At 33.1% G+C, this 20,283-nt stretch overlaps 1 protein-coding gene across 2 annotated transcripts; it reads right to left on the reverse strand.

Moving 5' to 3' along the window:
* Window positions 1-325: 325 nt before the first annotated feature.
* CDC6 (cell division control 6) lies at window positions 326-4,707 on the reverse strand. Of its 2 annotated transcripts, none has more exons than XM_089629735.1 (16): window positions 4,441-4,707; window positions 4,255-4,357; window positions 3,944-4,164; window positions 3,795-3,869; window positions 3,597-3,706; window positions 3,359-3,465; window positions 3,189-3,248; window positions 2,793-2,866; window positions 2,674-2,724; window positions 2,193-2,242; window positions 1,704-1,836; window positions 1,362-1,514; window positions 1,180-1,275; window positions 1,002-1,091; window positions 805-909; window positions 326-589 (listed from the first exon to the last, which is right to left on the reverse strand). In XM_089629735.1, the coding sequence occupies exons 1-15, from the start codon at window positions 4,597-4,599 to the stop codon at window positions 877-879; spliced, it is 1,515 nt and encodes a 504-aa protein (XP_089485861.1). In that variant the 5' UTR covers window positions 4,600-4,707; the 3' UTR covers window positions 326-589; window positions 805-876. The 2 variants fall into 2 exon arrangements, with proteins under 2 accessions (XP_089485861.1, XP_089485860.1); XM_089629734.1 differs by having other exon boundaries at window positions 326-594.
* Window positions 4,708-20,283: the final 15,576 nt, after the last annotated feature.

Below are 20,283 nucleotides of genomic sequence, written 5' to 3' on the forward strand. Positions count from 1 at the left end.
AATGCTAATCCATAACTTTGCTGTCAAGTGTTTTGGTATTCTTTGTGCGTGGGTTTGTTCTTATTGTCCTCTCTCAGGCTTGCTTTCTAGTTATCATTTCGTTTATGCTTCTTGATCAGCAGGTTCGGAAGTTTTTTTTTTTTGACAAAAAGAAAAACTAGGACACATTAATTTTGTCATGCAGGCCAATGGATATGATTCTACGTTTAGCCCTGAAAAATACGCATATGATGTGAATGGTATAGAACAATTATTCTTCAAAATCAAATTGGTGGCAAAAGCTAATCTGTGTTACTCAAAAATATTAATAAAAAATCACGAGAACATCCCACAAAATTGATTTTTTTTTTTTCACTGATTTCTGGAAGTAGCAACTTTTTCAATCCGGGAATCATTTTTTTATTCAAACATTGCCAAGTAACATTGACCTATATTGTAATCACTTCACAGTTTTATCTTTGCCTTTTGTATTAATGATTGATAAGAATAATTACGGTTTAAATATTGAATTGTCTTTGCTCGGACGGCCATTGTTTTTCCTCGTTCGCTGAGGTCTTCTAAGTTTTGCGTTTCACCAAGGCACTTGTACCTGCACTACAACAAGGAAGAAAACTAAGGCATAAGATTCATCATATGATTGTTTAATACAGTAATATGCTTTGTTGATGAGAGAATCATAAAGCTTGACATTAGTCAGAATTTGCATCCTAGTAGTACTTAACTATCTTTATGACCACCTTGTTTTGAATATTGTGGAATAGAAGCTGAGAAATTTACATAGACACGCAAGGCAAGATTTCAAACCTGGTGAAAGCTTCAAGTAGAAGAACTATGAGTCTCCAAATCAAGTGTAAGAAGAATCTATGCAATCTACACTCACTGAAGACAACTCCGGAAGAAACGGATTCCCTGTTCAAGAAAGTACTTTTAAGTAACAAACAATAGAGATATTTGGAAGTAAGTTTCCAAGGACAAAATAAAATTGTAGTTATCATCCGTACCTGCAAAGCGAAGGTGATGTCTGTTTCATCTACTTTTAGCGTCACTCTTTTGAGTTTCTCGTCGCGAGATTGACCCAGCTTGAGTAGGCCCTGCAAGAGTCAAAAACGTCGATATAATATTGCACTTAACTCGGTAATGCAAATCTAAAAAAAGAACATCAAATTCATTTTTAACTACCTGATCTTTTAACACCCTGCACATATTTGAAAGCTCCGAAATCCCTACTGGAGGGATTAGGGTTGTCTTGCATATGCCCACATAGGATTTATTCAACTGTAAATTTCAGAGCTTAGAATTGGGATTATTTTGAAATGCGTTGTGATTCGTGGGAACATGTTGTTACGTGTCTTTTTACTCACCTCTCCTACGGTGGTATCTTTCTTTCCCCCACGAAAGAGCTTCACAGCAGAGCATAGTATGATCTGTTGATGTTGCGGTAGAGACTGTATTGTGTCCACCACCGGGGACTTGTATGTCTTTGACAAAGCCAAGGCCATGTGATCAATCCTTACCTGCAATGTGTAAATAGAACCGGTTTCAATTATGCAGAGAAACCTTGTTACGCTTTCGCAAAGACTGTCTATCGTTAGTAGTGAAACCTGTCATCACAACTGAGACTCCTAATACAACACATGCTTTGATGATCGAATCTAAAAACAGATATTTTAATTAATGAATCAAACAAACTAGGGAACACTTACGATATCACTTTCCTTCCGTTTTATTGTATGAGCATCATGGTCAGCCAGTCGTTCAAATGTTCTCTCCTCGATTGATAGATCAGAGCTATCAGAATTCTCTTTTAACTCTGCTTCTAGTATTTCAATTGCACTCCTGAAAGTTATTTGAAGACGTTATTTGCACGATCACATGCAGATTCCAATTTCTACACCATAACCTATGACTTGTACCAAGATCCTAGTTGGAGAGCTACAATCTTAATCACTAGTAAATCTATACAAATAATATATACATCAACTCTAGTTCTTCATCGTAATTTAATATTCGAATTCTGCCTATATGGTGTAGCTATACAGCCTCCATAACGACATCAATTTGACACGTAAAATTATGGAAAATCTCAATCAATGGCCTAAGATTCCGAGATAGAATCCAACTAAAGTTCTAGCAGTTGCCTCTTCAATTTAGTGTTGTGTCAAGCAAGTGCGATAATTATGATAAATGCTAACCTGCAAACACAGAGAGCTTTCCGCATATCTCCAGATGCACCTGCTACTTTCTGAAAATTTTGATGCAATTAAGATGCATATCAGTATGGAAATTACAGAGAACTTTCCCGCGCTAACTTGTGAGCCCTATATCAGATTGTTATTCTTCTTCACTATTACATACTGTGTGCCAAATGTAACTGATTACAAACTAGCCAATTATTCACATTTGAATTCACTTGAGAAAACCTTTTTTTGTTAATCATCACACATAGCAGTTATTACTTTATTATAAAACTGAGCACAGTTTTCGATAGGCTCAGAAGAAAGGTAACACGACACTCTTGTTTGATATATCTAGTGACAAAACAATGAGCATTAAAGATGTTCGTTAAAAACCAATTATATCAATTATATTATTAGTACTTACCCAATATAATCAGAACATTAATGTATTCTTATAATATGAAGCAGGGTTTAAGCTATTTTTTAGGGAACTTACTCTTGCACAAAGTTCCAGGGCTTGCAGTTGAAAGACGAGGTAAGGCAATTCCTGTTGAATCATAAGCATACAGATAAGGACCTTGCACAATAACATACAGTATTGGACTAAAAACTTACGAGTAGTCGCTCTTGAAGAATCTTTAAGATTTGATCATAGGAGTATGCTCGAAAAGTTATAACTGTTGGCTTGCCTGTAGCATTAAAATAGTTGATACAGTGGTAATAAGTATCACATTAAAGTCCAACCACGATATAGCTATTTGTATACAAAAGAATCGTAGCAGCACTCGAGTTAGAAGGCCAAAATAAGACCAAGTTGCATCCACAACGCCAATAAGACTCAATACGACTGTTAGAGGCTTTGAGTACTAAAAAAAGCAAACCTACATGCTAAGAATGTAACAAAGTTCAATGAATCATAACGGGTGATCAATTGTTTTTTCTTTAGTTACATAATAGAAAAGACAAAAGAAGTTTCTCAAATTACAAAATAGATGTGGGAACAGAACTCACAATTCAGAGACTGAAGTCTAGGAAGAAAACGGTCAGCTAGGTCAATGGCATTTGCTATTCCTGCAAACAAAACAAAAAAAGGAACAGGTAAGCATGAAAACATTCTCGACGAGGAAAGGTCAACCCATATTCACGTAGAGTCTCATCGTCCATTTTCCTGTAAATAATACCTATGAGTATGCATCTTGAGTATGGTAGTGTTGTGAGCATGAACAGGTCATGAAGCACCGCTCGGTCTCTAGTGATCAAATAATCCAACTCATCGGCTATTACCAGCCTGATCAAGCATAAAATCACTCTGTTAGTGGCCCAAATTTCAGAGGCAAAATAACTATTCAGAATTTCTAAACTATTAAGACAGGCATATCTAAATAAAAACAATTCTGACTAGCATCACAATTTGCTTACATCATCTTTCTTGTAGCCGACTTGGGTTTCTGGGAATACAATTTTTGCAGAAGTTGAAATGCTGATGCAGACCCTTTACTTCTCTTTTGTGGTTGATCTTTACCAAGAATCTAACAAAGAAAATTCATATAAGTAATTTATATTTCTATAACAAATACAAGGATCAAAGAAACCTTCCAATTAACATACAAGAACTACCTTGACAAATATATCGCTTGTGTTGGTGAGAGTGGTACAATTTACATCTAAAATATCCGGCTCTTGAATCTCAGCCTATAAATTAAAGATCAATAATCAGAATTCACAATTGACCAATTAAAAATGGAAACATTTATGAGAATTATCACCTCTTGTGCCCAATCAACCAAACGCAGCTTCACTTTCTCCATCGACAGAGATTTTCCAGTCCCCGGACACCCACATATATACAAGCTCCCAGGCTTTTCACTCTTCACACTTGATTTGCAAAAATCCAACACTTTCTTCTGCTCGTCTTCGCGGCAGACCACCACCGCCGGCGCCGTCGAGACGTGCAAGGCCTCCTTCACCGCTCTCATCTGCTCGGAATCTACAAAAAGTTTCACAGTTCAAATCAAATCCACGCTCCGACAGAAACACAAAATCAATTCGATCAATTAATCATCCGATCAAGACTAACCTCTAGGGTTCCAACTCTGACTCGCGGCGAAACTACTCATCAGATCCTTCGCCGGAGATCTCCGTAACTTCCGAACGCTCTCGAAGGTCTCACTCTCGATCCCCTAATAAACCGACCGTCATCGTCAGCTCACGATCGGCAACCGCGAAAAAAAAAAAAAAAAAAGAAAGACAAGAGAGCACTCACATTATCGGAAGAAACGGCGGATCTGCGCGGCGAGGTCCATTTCATGGGAGTGGATACAGAGTCGGATCTGAGCTTCCGCTTCTGGGGAGTGCAGTCGCCGGCGGCAGTGGCGGCGGAGGGAGGCGGAGAAGAAGGCGTGCGGTTGGCGATGGCGGGCATGGCTGAGGGATTATGGAAGAGTTGTGATTGAATTGATGAAATATTCGGAGATTTGGGATGATATGACTATTTGATGATATAATAAAGAAACGAGAGCGTGTGTGTGTTGTGTGGTGAGATGGGTTTGAGCGGGAAAGTGTAGCCACAAGCGAATTCGTTTCGCGCCTCGGTCTTGGGTCAACCATTGGAGTGTTTGTTTTGTTTTCAGGCGGGAATTTGACTGGGCTAAATGCGTCTTCAGTATTGGGCTTTTGTTTATTATTTGTTGGGCTTTTCAATCTGTTTGAATGACATGTAGAAATGGCCTTGAGTATCTTATTTTCAAACTTGATAGCTCAAATAAATTTTTTATTATTATTATTATTATAATTATTCTATAGATACTTCTTCTTACGGTATTTTCCTTTTGGTTTAAAATTTTAGTTGACTTTTTTTTTTTACGGTTTATATTTTTAGTTGATGTTTATACTTTATATATAGTTTAAATAAGGGCAATAAAAGAAAAGTGTTTGTATAATATTTAAAATGCGAGTTATCCAAAAGTTAGATACAAGTTATACATGTAACTCTTCCTTTAAATTTTGGGAATGACATTAAATTATGGTTTTGCTTTTGTAGATAAAAATTTCTAGAATGCATGTTAATTTTTCAAAATTCTACAAAATATCGATTTTGCTCATATGTTGAAATAGTTGGACTTTCTATTAACTTTTACATTATTTTTATTGTTTAAAAATTAAAATTAATAATAAAAAAATCCCCATTTAAACGTAGTTATTTACATAAAGCAGAAAATAAAATAAATCTTTAGCAAAATAGTTAAAGTATGACACTGTCTAAAATTTTGTTGACATCATCAATAATTTTTTTTACATTGCATATAAGGTATCCAACTCCGTAATAATTCATTTCGGGGTTTTTTTTTATTTCAATAAGCTATTTACTGAAATTGAATATATTTCCTGAAATTGCATACATTTTGAATAATTAAATAATAAAATTTTGAAACATTGAAATTGGATTTTAGCCAATTGTTTATTAAAATTAGAAAAATGTCACATCATCGACCAATTTCCACTTATATTATTTCTTACCACATCATCAAATTAGGTGATACCATAAAGGAATATATACGGTGAAGAACGGATACCATATATACGGTGAAGAACGGATACCATATAGCCACTCAAAACATTGCCTCGCCCTCAAGTTCAAGTTCAAGCGGCAACCGGGACAAGTGGCTCAAGATTTGGAATCTTAAAACCCCACCGAAGATCCGAACCTTCTTGTGGAGAGCGTGTAAAGACATTATCCCCACCAATGGGAATCTGGAGACTCACCACGTGCCCGTGGACCCCTACTGTAATTTTTGCGGAGCAGTGGTGGAGACTTCTGCTCATGCGCTTATTTTTTGCCCGCTGATCGAGGAGGCGTGGCGAAACTCACCATTTGAACGGCTCTTGGAAACGCATCACCAACGGGTTTTTCGGGATATTATCTTTGAGTTCGAGGTAAATCTTTCTCACAGTGACTTCGATATTCTAGCAGCGATGGTGTGGGAAATCTAGAACTTTCGGAACAAGGTGATTCATGAGGCGAGGAACTCGAAGTTTTCTGAGATCTTCGAGAGAGCTGTGACTCTTGTTGAAGATTATAAATTGTTTAGCACCCCCACAGCGCTTCCTGTAACCGCCAAGGACAATGAAAAGTGGCAGCCACCCTTCAGGTCACCGTGGAAACTTAATGTGGACGCTGCCTTCAGGACTACTAGCAGGACGACGGGTATCGGAGGCTGTGTCCGAGATCATCGCGGTGCTTTTGTGGCATGCTTCAGCAAAGTCTATACACAAACATGTTCAGTCCTTGCGGCGGGACTCACGGCGATACGGGATGGGCTCATTTTTGCAAGTCGTTTTGGTTATGAGCCATGTGAGATTGAATCGGACTCGAAGACGGCGGTGACAATTCTCAATGGCAACAACACTCTAAACCTGGAGGAAGGATTCATTGTGGATGACATTAGGAGACTAAATGCTTGTAGTCATTTTTCTTTTAGTTTTATTAAGAGAAAAGGGAATTATGTAGCTCATGCTCTTGCCACTGTAGGTTTTAACTCTCCTATACCTCAAACTTGGGTTGTAGACCCTCCTGATTGTATTCAAGCTCATTTAATGGTTGATTGTGCCAATGCTTAATAATACAAGTCTCTTTCTCAAAAAAAAAAAAATTAGCTGATTTCTATTTATAAACCAAAACTTAACCAACGTAATTGACAAGTTTCATGTGGCTTAGTAAGTTTTAATGTTGCTTATTAGACAGCCAATAATATAGAGCCTAAATATTTATAATCATTGAACTATTGAACTGCGCTTAAACTTCTCACACTCTACCCTTATAAAATTAGAGGATGATATTTGAATTATGATGGACCAATCAGAAGTATGACAAATTAAAATAACATGGAGTAAATTAACAACTTACCAATAAGCATATATACATATATAATCACTTTTTCTAAGAAAAAAATGGTATCCTAAATCCTACATAATAAAATAATGCATTATAGTGCCAAAATGCTAAATCTAATATTTATGACAAATGGCATTAAAGTGTCGTTTTTCTATACTCTTCTAGTCCAATTTTTGCACTTACCTTTTAATTTGTGAAAAAAAGGGCATCAATTATCTATTTTTTATGATGATAAGTTTTTAAGTCTTTTCATGTTTTTCTTATGCTGCATTTATATATAATTCAACATTAAAATTAAATTATTAATTTAAAATCAAACATGTTGAAAGAATTAGGATATCCACCACCAAAAATCCTTAAGTTCTGTTGTATTTTGAAACTGATATTGTATAACTGAAAACAATCATATGATTCTAAACAGCAGGGCAAATTAAAGAGTAGTACCACTTGTTATTCCGTGTCTCGTTTTATTTCGATCAATTACACCATTAAAACTAGCAGACAGGGATGTATGGCTTATCATTTTTTGTTTAACTCGATCATTTGATGAGAAAACTTGTAGCTTCTTACTTACCCTCTTATCTCACCAAAGAAAATTATAATTACATGCAACGTGAAACCAAGTTCATCTCAATTTTTCTTTTAGTAGTTTTAAGTTCTATCACGAAAAAGGAATTAAATGCTTTCATCATTTTTATATAGACATATGCTACATGTCACGTCTCTGAGTGAGGCGTCATCCTTTCACCACTCTCAAACCTACATTTTATTGGATATTAATAACTAAACCGTGCCATTAAGGCATAAAATAAATAATTTGTGTGGTCACGAAATTTCCGGAAGAAGAAGATTCTACACCAGTATTGCATGATGCATAAATATCAAGGTCATCTTTCTGGTCATGTTTATTTTTTATATATGTGCAAGCATGAAATTTAGGTTATGGTCGACCGTTTAGGATTTGATCCATCTTAAAGGTGTGGGGTTCCATCTAAAACAAAGCTTGATAATTAGAGGAGTAACCCACAAGCCTTATAAAGAGCCCAGGATCGTAATACTCAGTCGATGTGAGACTATCCTTGATACACCCCCTCACGCGCACAGGCACAGGCACTGAAAGCGTGAAGTATAAGCCCGATCAGGTAACCCACAACCGAGAATGGGCCCCGCTCTGATACCATCTTAAAGGTGTGGGGTTCCATCTAAAATCAAGCTTGGTAATTAGAGGAGTAACCCACAAGCCTTATAAAGAGCTCAGGATCGTAATACCCAGTCGATGTGGGACTATCCTTGATATACCCCCTCACGCGCACAGGCACAGACACACATTGGCACAGGCACTGGAAGCGTGAAGTATAGGCCCGATCAGGTAGCCCACACCCGAGAATGGGCCCCGCTCTGATATCATCTTAAAGGTGTGGGGTTCCATCTAAAACCAAGCTTGGTAATTAAAGGAGTAACCCACAAGCCTTATAAAGAGCCCAGGATCGTAATACCCAGTCGATGTGGGACTATCCTTGATACACCCCCTCACGCGCACAGGCACGGGCACACATTGGCACATGCACTGGAAGCGTGAAGTATAGGCCCGATCAGGTAGCCCACAACCGAGAATGGGCTCCGCTCTGATACCATCTTAAATGTGTGGGGTTCCATCTAAAACCAAGCTTGGTAATTAGAGGAGTAAACCACAAGCCTTATAAAGAGCTCAGAATCGTAATACCCAGTCGATGTGAGACTATCCTTGATAACCCATGACGATGTAGCACTAGAATTATATGCAGTACGTACAATACTAAAGAGATATAATGTCAATATATTCACACATATATAGCAACGCAAAATAAATGAATGCAAGAGAACAAGCTGGCCAATAAGAATAAGATATTGATAATATGTCTTAAGGTCCACAAATTCACATGATATATATTGCCTCTATGGCATGCAAAGAACATTTGGGGTTTTTTATTTATTTTCTAGACTTGGAATATCTATACATATTGGTCAATTCAAAGAGAGATTATTGGCTGAATAAGAAGAAAAAAAAAACATGATGGGTGTGGAATCACTATTAGAGCTGAAACAAAGCTTTTGGCCCCCACAAGCCAGAGATTGTGACCTCTCCTGTAATTGGAAAAAGACCGGTTGTAACTTTGTACGTATTGTTAAGACTTGAGATATTTACTTACACCCACCAATGTGCATATCACCAAAATACCCTCCAATTTCACCATCATTTCAATTTATTACGACTTATAATTATGGGTCGCCTAATTAATTATTACCCATTTCTGTTTTGGTGACTTCAGTTGAAGAAACGTATATTGGCAACATGTTGATTACTAGACGTTTTAGTAAAGCGTGTATGAACCATGCATGATTTCCTTTTTTTTTTTTTACATAGACATTCATCGCTTAATTGTGTTTTTTTATTATTATTCTTCTAATTTGTTTCTAGCGCAAGTCGTCCAAAAATGATACGCCACTTATGAACTAATGAGGCCATGATTAGATTATGTGACTTTGGAAACACTATATAAAACTTGGAAATGGGCTATGTATATACGTACATTTACAACTCTAGATGAGGTAACTTCTGTATTCGTGTAAGCTATGTTTACATTGCTGGGTAGTTAGATTGATTAGGTACGTACACATCATGAGATGGAGTACCAAAAAGCAGTTGTGTTGTGTGTACCAAATCCATATGAATGCTTATAAAAATCATGATATATTTTGACTCTTAATTCTTAAGGTGCCCAAAAAAACTATAATAACAACAAGTATGAAAGATAAGAACAATAATAAATATATAATAATAAGACGAAGCAATGACGACGATGAGAAAGAGATCAGCTGTAATTAAATGTATAAAGGAGAGGATATATAGCTTTTCTTTGGTAGTGGTGAGAGATTGAAGAAGAGTCATTATGGATGAGGAGATAAGAAGTTTGGCGTGGCATTGACGTCTTCATGTCATTGTCCTCTATATTTTTAGGACCCATAAGTATGTTAACTCGATATATATTAGATACCCCTCTAATCAACAACGACCCAATTTTATTCTCCTTATTTGGCTATAAAACACACACACACACACACACATATTGTATCTGTGTATAAAATGCATATATGTAAGTAACATATATATAGCGTATGTGTTTTGTTTCATAATAAGCTCTACCAAGCTCACTGAATCGGTATATACCTATGTATTAATTTCTGAATATACGACGCCGAATAAACGTTAAAAAATTGACTGAAAATGAGCAAGAATATGTATTCTTTTTTTTTAATGGAAGCAAGTATATATTCTTAATTCCAGAAGAAGAAAAAAAATGATTGGCAGGATAATAACTGTTTTTTTGTACTGTAATTAAGTTTTGTAAAAGTATAATAAAGAATCTTAGTTTTTATGGTCAAATACCAATGTTTTTGAACTATCATGTTGCACCGCTAGTTTATTGATCCAGTAAAAGAACATACATAGTGTATGTTCCTCAGCATATATATATCAAGTATCAAAAACCAGCGTGAGTATCACGACTCACGAGCATTATTAACTTATCATGTTGATCAAAATATAGATTTTACATTTGTGTTCCTCTTATCAGTTTCGTTTGATATATAAAAAGTATAGACGACTTAGTAGTTAGTACACGTTGCATGAGTTTATGTAATACGGATATTAATCATTCATATACGTAGGTTGGTGGTGAGGATAAATGTATCACTTAATCTTTTTGCTTAAATAAATGGATGGTAAGATTCAATCCCATGCCGTGTGATAAAGAAATTAACATTTTGTTTCCATTAATCTTATATAGTGAAGCTTATTATCCTTTTTCTATTTGGTTTATGTATTAGTTAATCCTTTCTATTTTTTTATAATGAGACTAGCAATTCTCATGCATGCATTGATTCTGGAAGTTAAGTTTTTCTCAAGGCTAATAAAGAAAAACACACACACACATTGATTCTGGAACTTAAGTTATGCTTGAGACTAATAAAGAAAAACAAACACACATGCACGCGCGCGCACACACACAGGCGGCTCGACATATACGGGGGCCTTTGGTGATAAGCAAATTAAGGGGCCTTAAAATATCGTAAGTTAAAAGAATTAGAAATTATACATAACCAAATAATTATAAATTAAATCATAAAAATGAAGTTACATCTTAATAAATATTTCATAGTAGTCATATCTAATCTGTATTCTAGGATAAAACTCAATTTCACAATTAAATACTAACTAGTGATCATTTGAAAATAAGAATACGAAACCGAAATTAAAAATTATAATATAAAAAAAAAACAATAGAAAAAATTAGGAGATAAAGATTGATAAAGTTGAAATTACTTAATATAGATATAATTAGTATGTCTATCCTTCAATATACTATTGTTGTATTTATGTTTACTTTAATTATGCATAAAGTACCAAGAAAATCACAATACTATTGACATTCATTAATCAAACAAAAACTCATTGACAGATTCCATTGTTTTAAGGTGAGAATTCCATTTAAATTAGGATATTAGTACACAACTACATATGTATAAATATAATAACTTTTTATTTTTTTTAAGTAGGGCCTAATGAATGGTGAGGACCTCACGCACACGCGCGCCGCGCGCACACACAGAGAGAGAGAGAGAGAGCATTATAAAATTCAAACTTCACATAGGGTACTAGTGATATGCATAATCAGAATACTAAAAAGCACATCGCTCCTATACAGTGACGGAGGCTTAAAGCTAACTAAGAGGGACAAATTTGACAAAAATATTTAGGAGAGTCAAATTTGAAAAAAAAAAACAAATCTCATATGAGACTAATTTGTAAATTTTTAGGATAAATTTTTATAAAAAAAATTAAAAATGATCCAAAAATATTAAAAATAATAATAATAATAATAATAATAATATAAAATTTGAGGGGAGTACGTCCCTGGAACCCTTCCAGGCGGCCGGGCCTGATGTAAATCCGTGTCTGTATGTATACCGGAATTATCATCATGTTTTCTACCAAACACAGGTCATGCAACAGAAATAACAAAAACCTAATTCCCTCTCCGAAAATTAAATAAACTTCAAACGGCTTTCAGAATAATCTATCATTGATGACTCACTTACCACACAAAGTAGTTGCCAATCCCAAGTCTCCAGCATAGCACCATATATCTACCAATTTTGGAATGCATATTGAAATTCTAAACACCCCATGTGTGTGTATATATATAAACACACATTTAAGTCTCTAGAGAGCTTGCTACCATATTATATTTGGAATGTATATAATTGAATTCTAAATACCCCATGTGTGTATATACACACACACACACACATTTAAGTCTCTAGATAGCTAACTACCATATTTGGAATCTATAAAATTGAATTCTAAAGATCACATGTATATATAGGAAGGTGATGATACACATATATCATCATGTGTGGATAAAAGGTTGGTACCTTTACAAATTTGCGTTTGTGTCGATTGGATCTTCTGGCTCATGAAATTAGATCCTCTGTCCTGGTGTCTCTATTGGTGTCTCTCCAATCAAATTAAGACATGTCGTCATTTTATTTAAGTTATATTTTTTATTTATTTAAAAACAAATTAAAATAATAAAATTTGTTTATTTCAATTGGAGCATCACCAAATGAGACATTAAAAAAAGACAGAGGGTTTGAATTCCAATATTCAAATGAGACTAAAATGGGAAATGGGACAGAAAGATGGATTTATCACCCTTTTCAAAGAAACAATTCACATATAGTAAACATCTATATAAATAAAATAAAATAAAAAAAAATAAAAAAATTGGAGACAAATTTGGTCCACATATACTAGTTGAAATAAGCAACATATGGTTTTTCAATTTTCACATGCACTCCTTTCTTACAATAACACTAACACACCATCTAGTTTCCGCCACGCATTATTTATTTAACTAACTTTTAGTCACAAACTTCTATTAGCATTATATGCTATAATTACAGAAATTTCTGAATACTAGTTTTAAGTTTTAATACATGCTTACATTATTATTACCAACTTAATTTGTTAGCTAATACATTTAGTCTATGTATTAGTGACGACTTTTAATAGCTTCAGTCACTATTATATATACACACCACATGCATGAAGCCAAGCCACTATATGTACATATAAAGATGCGTCAAAGTATATGTTAATCTATTTAAAATTATATCAAATTTCATTTTATTTTTTTTATAAAGAGCTTCTCAAAAAGATATATTGATAAGATCAAAGGCTTAAATTATAAAAATATCGCAGAAAAAAAAAATTCAAAAATTTCTACAATAGGACGAAAAGTGGATCATATGCAATCATAAATACAATAAAATAATTTATAGGTTACCTGTCTATATAGGTAACCAGTCATCATCATATTACTAAATCAATCACAAGCGGAAACATCGGTCTTTGCCTGCTGCAGATTACAGTTTTAGGGGTTTTGTCCGACTGAGATCCAAGCCCAAAGAAAACCATATCTTAGAGATTTGAGATCAAGATCTGAAGAAATATTCAAAACCACTCCAATTGTAGGTCGGGCGATACAAAAATCGGATGTAATAAGTCTGGATTATTGAAACATAATAGAAACACGAAGAAGAAAGTAAAGATAAAAAGTACATTCTCTTAGATCGAGAGTCCTATATTGATCGAGACCACCAGAATCTCCGTATTACAAAAGAAGTGATGCATTGAAAATTGAAATCTTAATCTTTTTTTTCTTGGAGAGAGCGCACTTAGAGTTTATAAGAGGGATAGCTAAAGCCATCTCCAATGCAGCTATAAAATGCTAAATATGATGCAAAAACTTCTCGCACTGTAACCCAAATTTAAACCATATAACACGTGTGTATATATATAATACAAAAATTTCTTTTTCACATATATGCTAAACCATATAACACGTGTGTATATATATATATATATATATATATATGTATATATATATATATTTAAACCAAATTTTACAAAATACTTACAATAAAAAAATGTAATAGACTAATTTAGATAGCATAATGCAATCTATCCAAATGTTTTTTTTTATAACTATATTTAAATGTATTATAATTTTTAAGTAATTTAATATTAATTTTATTATTTTAAAATTTAGTAAATTTTAATTTTTTTAAATATGAACATGTAAAAAATAATTTTAATCAGTTGATTAAAAAATATAAGAATTATAAAGAAGTTATTTAATTTTAATAATATAATAATTGAGAATAATATTTTTAGTGTGAAATTTGGTGTTGTGGTTGGAGTTAAAAAATTTGTGCTAAAAATACACAAAAAATTATGTGATTTTAACACTAAATTTAGTGCATGGGTTGGAGTTCTCCAAAATATTTATCTTCATTATCTTTTTCTTTCCATATACATTATGCTCTTACTATAACTATTCACATGCATGCCACAGCCGCCATAAGCAGACCAGTTAACCCTCGTTTTGGATCCATTTCTAATTATAATATTGTTTATTCAAAAAATTATAATATTGTTACCGTATAGGCTCAACAGATACTTTTTTATCTAATATAATCCTTAACTTTTTTGCTTATGTTATACTTCACATTCTTCAATCTTTGCGGGAATGGTCCCGTATAGGCTCAACATATAATTTTTTATCTAATATAAAACACTAACAACCTAATCTTTCTCAAGCATCAAGTTAAATTACAAAATCATGAACAAGGTAGCTAATCTCGATCAAACATTAAAATGAATTTGAATTAAGCATAGTAATGGAGAATGAAAATTGAACTTCAATATATTAAATCATATCCATAACCGAATCCTAAACCCGCTACGCCATAGTCCTTAATGGAATTAGTTCATGGCGTAGCGAGAAAACAAAAAAACAATAGAAGAAGAAGAAAAAGAAACCATAATTAAAAACTCGATTGTAAATTAAAATACATGAGTTCAAGAGTAAAGGAGAAGGAGAAAACTGTAATTGACACGAATTGATGAAGAACGACTCTTTTCTTTTTCTCTATCTCTCACAAACACTAAGTAAAAGCAATCAACAAAGACCAAGATCCTTAAACAAGAGGATAAGAGGTGTATTTATAGGCCTAGGTCAAAATCCTTGGGTTTATCCTAATTTTCGGAACAGACTAGGTAATTAAAAGTGATCCAACGGCTTAGATCGGCTCAAAACCCGCGTTTCCTATTTTTGTCTCGGCACTCCTCGCGGCGCGCGGTTGTAGGGTCGCGGCGTGAGACGTTTTTGGGACATCGCGTTCCGCGCATCACGCTCGGGGATTTTCGGCATCCAAATTTCTTTACCTCGCGGCGCGCAGTATGAAGGTCGCGGCGCGAGGTAGACATTTCCACAGCTTTGTGGAACGCCCAAGACGCTCGAAGATCAACTGGGGATGGATCTTTCAGACCTCGCGGCGCGAGGTTTCTCTGTTCCTTAACTCTTTCTTCGTTTTTGACTCGTTTTCGATCCCGAATGCCTCGTTTTGTACAGATTTGCCCAGAGTATGATAAGAATCTCATCTTGACCTGAAAGCACTCAAAACACATGAAAAACCATATATAACTCGTGCATTTGTTATAACAAATTCAGGACTTGACATATTATGCAGAACATATTCGTAAATATGAACACACATCAAAACTGTCAATCTTTCCAACGCCATTCACAACAACCATATACAATTCCAAAAACTAAAAAATCCATATATTATTGATATGAAGGCATCATAACAAGATTTACACATCTAGCCATTTAAAACCCGAGCCCCCTAATATCGTCTACAAATTTATAGGATTTAGGGAAAAAAATATAGGATTATGAATAAGCAAAATGAATATTAACAATACACGACTCTTTATCCCAGGGGAAGATGACTAACACAAAATCCATGTTATTCGATAATCGATCCCAAAAACCCAGTTTTCTCTTTTTATTTTGTGTAAATCTTTGACGAAAAATAGTAAATACTAGTTAAAAAAGCAAGAACCTCTATACATGCATACCAGATATATTTTCTGCAGCCGAAATCGCTTGTCGGAGAAGATGAACATATTTTCGTCGGGGAAGAGAGCAGAGGTTTCCTTTTTCTCGGAGAGTTTTTTTTCTAATCGAGAGATAATGAAGGTGAGCGGTTATGAATGTGTTTTGATTACCTCGATTCTCGGAAATCCCTATTTCCCTTTATTTTTTTTATATTAATGAAGAATGACGATTGGGCGGGAAAATTTTAGGGCATTTTAGTAAACTTTGACGGGTAATTAAATACTGGTAGCTATTAAATTAGTATTTAAAAAACCTTGGCTATTTAACAATTTCTAATTTTTTACTTGGCTATTTTGCTAAATTACCCTACATATATATACATTCCTTTTATTTATTTAAAAAATGTTGAAACAAGTCTGTCCGCATATACCCTCGCAGTAAAAGAAGCATTTATAATTGCTAATTTGAACTATTGGAGATGTATTTTTTATGATCTATTAGGTATATAGCTAATTTTACAGTTTGATATTGCTAATTAATCAACGTTTCGTAAATCTTAAGTAAATAGCATGTCCATGTATTTACACGCTCAAAATGACTGAAATACCTTAAAATTCATGCTGAAAATTCTACAAATTTAAATATGTTGACTATTTACAATAATTAACGAATCACGACGACTCAGTCCAACTACCTCGAGTTCCCGTCCCTCGAAATCTTCGCGTGCATGGTGAGCTTAATCAGGCGAGGCTTGGATATTTTTATTTACGAACATTTTTACAGCTGCTATTTGAATCAAGAAGACACGAAGACTTGCTGCGCAGATCGGAGAAATCTCGTCGAGAAAAATGGTTGCGCTAGAACCATGTAATCCCCTTGCGCTTGAAATTTAAAATGAATCAACGAGAAGCACCTCTATTATACGATTGAAATTTAAAATGAATCAAACGTTTAAAATTTGAAATTGAACGAAATAAAAATTCAAACATTAAATGAAAATTTCAAATAAAAAAAGGGCAAATCAGGAATGTATAAAAAAATTCATGATTAGCCCATGTCATCTTTATGACTATTTACCTAATATTTACGAAAGTTTGACTATATAACAATGTCAAACATTTAAATTGATTATTTACTTAATTTTCTGTTTTTTTTATAGCATTAAACAATTTGTGCTCACAAGCAAAGATGCATAGTTAATTAAATTATTAAAATAATGAGGGGCTAAATCAGTTGGTAAAACACCCTTACTCTGAAATGAAGAGATGAGTTCAAGTCATTGTTAACAGCCATTTAAAAAATCATTGGAATCAATATATAATACATGAGAACTATATTGCTTATAATGGTTTAATCAAAAGTTCATTTAAATTTGTAGAATATAAAGGTTAATTAGTATGATATATATATATATATGCGTGCGCGCGCGCGTGTACTAAATATCTGAATGTCAGATTATTTTCATTGATCGATTTTTTTAAAAAAATAATCACTGAACGATTTTTATATGTTTTTATTGTGTCTGTGTTTTCTAAAGAACTTCGATTCGAACTCAATGCCTTGTACTAGTAGTGAAGACTGTATTAATTGTTAAATTTTACCTATATCTCTGATATAAAAGATCTCTAATGAAAAAGATTAATGAGGTTATATGTCGTGTAAATCAGTAGTCGTTGTTTCAAATATTGCACTGCCCGTTTTTTTTTTTTTTTTTTTTAATGTTCTTAGGTGTTCAAATTATAGTAGGGATTTTAATTTTCTCATTGATTCCGATATTGCCTGTTTGATCGATTTGAGCTGCTCAAATAGTGCTATAATAAGCTTTATAAAACTATGCCTAATAGACAATTGACCATGAATTAGGTGTTCGTGCTTTATGACCTTATGAATTACATATTGTCAGTTTTCTTCATTATATTAGTATTTAACTCTACGATGCGTTCTTCTTTATCTCACTCTATTATCATTTATTTAAATATTTGCATAACTATCATCATTCAACAACTACGACACGGCTATATATATATATATATATTTTTTTTTGCTCTAGTGGTAATGGTAATTGATCGTTTCTATAGTCACTTTTGCCGTCTTATATGATCAATATTCAATTTCACGAATGGGGACAAATTTATACTGATATTTTAATTCAAGTATAACCATGATTATCCATGCATAGCACTCAACTTGCTTATCTTCTAATTAATTAGAATAATATATAACTTGATTCCATTATATACGTGAACGTGACCTTGGCATGGCTGAAACGTCGATTTTGTCAATACCAGAAGATTTACCAGAGTTAAATAATATAATTTGTTATCTTTCAGGAAAGATAATAATAAAAATAACCCGTAGAAATCTTTCATTAATATGCTATAATGATTAAACTAATAATAACTCTCAAGTGGCACACAAATATATAAAGCTTTGGTAGGTCTGTTTTTATTTTCTGTTTTCAGTTTTTTATAGTCGATAGTCTAATAATTTTTTACAATTATTTACAAATAAGTGTTTGATAGGTATTTCAACTTTTTCATTCAGTTTGTTATAGCTATAGTGTACTAATCCACAGAAGAATTAAGCTTCGAAAAATATACTAATTGAAAGTCTTTACTGCAATTATCATTGTTGTATCTTTCGTTTTGCTGATTGGTCACGGAATCCTCAAAAAGCACCACGTTTGCGTCGGAGTCGGAACGACAACTGTCAAATTTTGAATTTTAATTTTGACTATAAATAGTAAAAAAAATGATCTACTCTATGTGAGGATCATGACCAAATTTACGGTTTGTGAAACGGAGTTCCGATTGTTGAGATATCAGAGTTTAAAGTTTTCTCACGAGAGTTGTAAAACTTGGGTTTTTCGGAGAACGAAAATAAGTTCGATAGTTGAAAGTGATGAAAATGAAATGATATTGAGATGAGAAAATGATATATCAAGAGGAGATAGTACAAAAAAAAGGGACATAAAAAATTTAAAAGTTGAATGAAAAATTAAAAAAAATTCTAAAAAATAATTTTCTAATTTCTTTTATTAAAATAGAATACAGCTTTAAATTTTTTTTAGATTTATTACCAGAACTATCAAATAAACGTTTAATTTAGTTTTTATTTTACTATTATAATTAAAAGAAAAAATCATACATTGAAGGGTTCAGTTTTTATTTTACTATTATAATTAAAAAAAATCAAAAACAATTTTTAAGTTAACAAACAGTCCAATAGTCTCTTTTAGGAAAAAAAATAATATAGTTATTACTGAACTATCAGTACAGTCATCAATATTCATTACGAGGTCATAAATAAATAAAACTTTGAAAAAAATGATATTAAATAAATCAACGAACGAGGTTCGCCGATATCTGACACACTTTAGCTACTCTTTATTACAGTCGTCAAAAATATCTTGAAAAGGGAATATCAACCGTTGATCTTGTACACGTAACTTTCCTTTTTAGCCTGATGGCAACATAATGAGCAAGTTGACAGACGAAATCGATGATTCGCTGAGCTTTCATTTTGGACCGTTTGTTTCTCACCCTTCGGCTCTCAAAACCACAGTACAGCTAGATATATATTTGTCTTGTCGTACGGCTTTTGTCCGGTTCTGAAACTTGGAGACATTTTACAAAGTTTTCACTTTAAACTTTAATGGGAAAATATAAAGAGTATCTCTCGTATGTGATCGGAATGCGCGATTTATCTATTCGATTTTTAGAAATATCAGATATATCTCTTCAGTTAAATATAAATGACATATATTTTCCATAAAAAAATGTTATATTATAAATATCACATTTTTCATTTATTTTTTGCAAAAAAATAATTTGAACTCCCCAAAATACCCTTAATAGAATAAATATTTATGTACTATTTTATTAAAAAAAATCAAAATCTCTCTTTATAAAAAAAATCCTTAACTTTTTATAAAGAAATTTTTTAATTTAATTTTTTTGTATATAGAATAGAAAATAAAATAAAAAATTATTTCATTAAGGTTATTTTTGGGAGTTCATTTTTTTTTTAAATAAATGAAAATGGTGATATTTGTAATATAACATATTTGTAAGAGAGATATATGTCAATTATATTAAACTGAAAAAATATGTCTGATATTTATGAAAACTGAAAGTATAAATCGTGAATTTCGATTAAACACAGAGGATACTGTTGATATTTTTCCAACTTTAAATGATGGAAT

The sequence above is a fragment of the Urtica dioica genome, chromosome 11 (genome assembly GCF_054948205.1).
Source record: "Urtica dioica subsp. dioica isolate 48M chromosome 11, U.dioica_male_clone48M_v1_H2, whole genome shotgun sequence".
Lineage (NCBI taxonomy): Eukaryota > Viridiplantae > Streptophyta > Magnoliopsida > Rosales > Urticaceae > Urtica > Urtica dioica.

Excerpts from the sequence above, each read along its gene's own strand:
- CDC6 (XM_089629735.1), bottom strand. The coding sequence starts at position 4,599 with ATGCCCGCCATCGCCAACCGCACGCCTTCTTCTCCGCCTCCCTCCGCC. Across the intron at positions 3,249-3,358 it reads CTCAAGATGCATACTCATAG|GAATAGCAAATGCCATTGAC; the intron begins GTATTATTTACA and ends TTTTGTTTGCAG. Across the intron at positions 910-1,001 it reads ACATCACCTTCGCTTTGCAG|GGAATCCGTTTCTTCCGGAG; the intron begins GTACGGATGATA and ends TTTCTTGAACAG.